This window comes from Macrobrachium nipponense, chromosome 3, assembly GCF_015104395.2.
Source record: "Macrobrachium nipponense isolate FS-2020 chromosome 3, ASM1510439v2, whole genome shotgun sequence".
In the NCBI taxonomy this organism is placed as follows: Eukaryota; Metazoa; Arthropoda; class Malacostraca; order Decapoda; family Palaemonidae; genus Macrobrachium; species Macrobrachium nipponense.
The window spans coordinates 13264128-13266435 of record NC_087202.1 but is presented as its reverse complement, the minus strand read 5'-3'; the positions used below and the strand labels follow the sequence as shown (position 1 = coordinate 13266435).

The following is a 2308-nucleotide window of genomic DNA, read 5'->3' as shown; positions in this document are numbered from 1 at the left end:
AGGCATTGCGATCTTCTTGGTCCAGTCGATGAGGTTGATTGCAGGATGGGTGTGTGGGAGGTGGGGGGACCTCACCATTACTGGTTGCTGCTGGGGGGAGCAGCAGTGAACACCCATCATGCAGTCAAGCCCATCGAATGGGCCAAGAAGATTGCAGTTCCTCTGGAACACGATGCAGCAGCATCCATCACCTTCCATGTTCATTCCTTCCATCTTGCATCACTTGACAGTTCCACACTGTCTCCAAACAGCTGTTGGCTCTCAAACTGAGAGCTGGTCCTCCTTCCTCCGAACACCTCTTGGTTCTCTCTGAGAGAATTGGTCCTCCTTCCTCCGAACTGCTGTTGGCTCTCTAACTGAGAGCTGGTCCTCCTTCCTCCAAAGAGCTCCTGACTCTCATCCTGAGAGTTGTTCCTCCTGCTTCCTTCAGGGAGACGAGAGAAGTGTCAAGGATGCCTGATGAAGCCCATGTGAAGGATTTGGAATGATGATGCTGTGTCATGTTCCAGAAGCATTGTGATCTTCTTGGTCCAGTCGATGAGGTTGATTGCAGGATGGGTGTGTGGGAGGTGGGGGGACCTCACCGTTACTGGTTGCTGCTGGGGGGAGCAGCAGTGAACACCCATCCCACAGTCAAGCCCATCGAATGGGCCAAGAAGATCGCAGCTGCTCTGGAACACGACACAGGCAGCATCCATCACCCTCCATGTTCATTCCTTCCATCTTGCATCACTTGACGGTTGTCATCCTCGTCTGAATTATTTGTCCATGGTTTGGGCGAATGCTACGATGTGATCAAGTCTTTCAACTTGCTTCAGCAATTTTTTCCTTAACTCTTTATTCCTATTCTTTTCGTTTTCTAGAGCATTCTCCATAGACTTTATAACTTTATCCTTTTCAGTCACTTCACCTTTAATATCTAAATTCGTGACTTCCAATTCAGCCAGCCTCGCCTTCATCTGCTCGAGTTCCTCACTCAGAATTCTGTATTTCTCTTCTTCATTTTCTAAACCATTCTTCAAAAGAGTTATTTCCTGGTCCCTCTCAAATAACTCTTTCTTTATTTCAGCCTTTTCACTTTCAACTTCAGCTGCCCAGTTTCTTATCAGTTGAGCTTCAGCTCTCAGAATTCTTTTGGTCTCTTCGCCGTTTTCTAAAGAATTCTTCAATGAATTTATTTCCTGTTCCTTGTCAAGTAACTCTTCCTCCAACTGGGCCTTTTTGCCTCCTAGTTCAGCTTCACAATGTTTCACCTGCTGAACTTCTTCAATCAAATTTCTATTCCTCTCCTTTTCATTCGCTAAAGAATTCTTCAGTGAATTTATTTCCTGGTCGTTACTGGCCAATTCCTCCTCCAGCATAGCATTCTGACCACCTAGTTCAGCTACCCAGTTTCTCATTTGCTGAACCTCTTCTTTCAAAATTCTTTTCTCTCCTTCTTCATTTCCTAAGGAATCCTTTAGTGAATTTATTTTCAATTCTTTATTGGACAGTTCCTCCTCCAGCATAGCATTCTGGCCGCCTAGTTCAGCTACCCAGTTCCTCATTTGTTGCTGAACCTTCTTCAAAATTCAAAATTTTCTCTCCTTCTTCATTTCCTAAAGAATCCTTTAGTGAATTTATTTTCAATTCTTTATTGGACAGTTCCTCCTCCATCATGGCGTTTTGACCTCCTAGTTCAGCTACCCAATTTCTCATCTGCTGAACTTCTTCTTTCAAAATTCTGTTTTCGCCTTCTCCATTTTCTAAAGAATCCTTCAGTGACTTGATTTCCTGTTCTTTCTGGGCCAGTTCCTCAGCCATCTTAGCATTCTGACCGCCTAGTTCAGCAACCCAGTTTCTCATCTGCTGAACTTCTTCTTTCAGAATTCTATTCTCTACTTCTTCATTTCCTAAAGAATCCTTTAGTGAACTTATTTCCTGTTCTTTCTGGTCCAGTTCCTCAGCCATCTTAGCATTCTGACCGCCTAGTTCAGCAACCCAATTTCTCATTTGCTGAACTTCGTCGTTCAAAATTCTGTTCTTCTCCTGTTCATCCAGATTCTTTTCAATTTCCTTCTCGAGATCGCCATTCATCTGTTGCAGATCAGCTATTTCTTGTGCAGACACTTCCTTCAAATTTTCTAGATGGTCGATCTCCTTCTCTTTCTCTTCCAGAGCGTCTTGCATTTGGTCATTCGTCCTCTTGAAGTCTTCATTCGCCGAAGCCAACACTCGATTGGTGGCTTCAGCTTCTTTAAGTCTCGAGGCGAGCTCTTTTCCCTCCTTCAGAGCGTTTTCCATCCTCTCCTGGAAGAGATTCCTCTCT

At 44.3% G+C, this 2308-nt stretch overlaps 2 protein-coding genes across 2 annotated transcripts in view; both read right to left on the bottom strand.

Annotated features, from left to right (window-relative positions):
• Window positions 1–758: 758 nt before the first annotated feature.
• LOC135222332 (paramyosin-like) lies at window positions 759–1508 on the bottom strand. The gene has a single exon (XM_064260416.1). It carries the CDS (start codon window positions 1506–1508, stop codon window positions 759–761), a length of 750 nt encoding a protein of 249 aa, XP_064116486.1.
• A 19-nt stretch (window positions 1509–1527) lies between these two features.
• LOC135222330 (chromosome partition protein Smc-like) overlaps window positions 1528–2308 on the bottom strand; it is an 843-nt gene continuing 62 nt past the window's right edge. The window contains exon 1 of the mRNA XM_064260415.1: window positions 1528–2308. This exon is cut by the window's right edge and continues 62 nt beyond it. Within this exon, the coding sequence (XP_064116485.1) occupies window positions 1528–2308 (781 nt within the window).

Bases quoted from the DNA above. Each gene is read 5' to 3' on its own strand.
- LOC135222332 (XM_064260416.1), bottom strand. From the start codon at position 1,508: ATGCTGGAGGAGGAACTGTCCAATAAAGAATTGAAAATAAATTCACTA.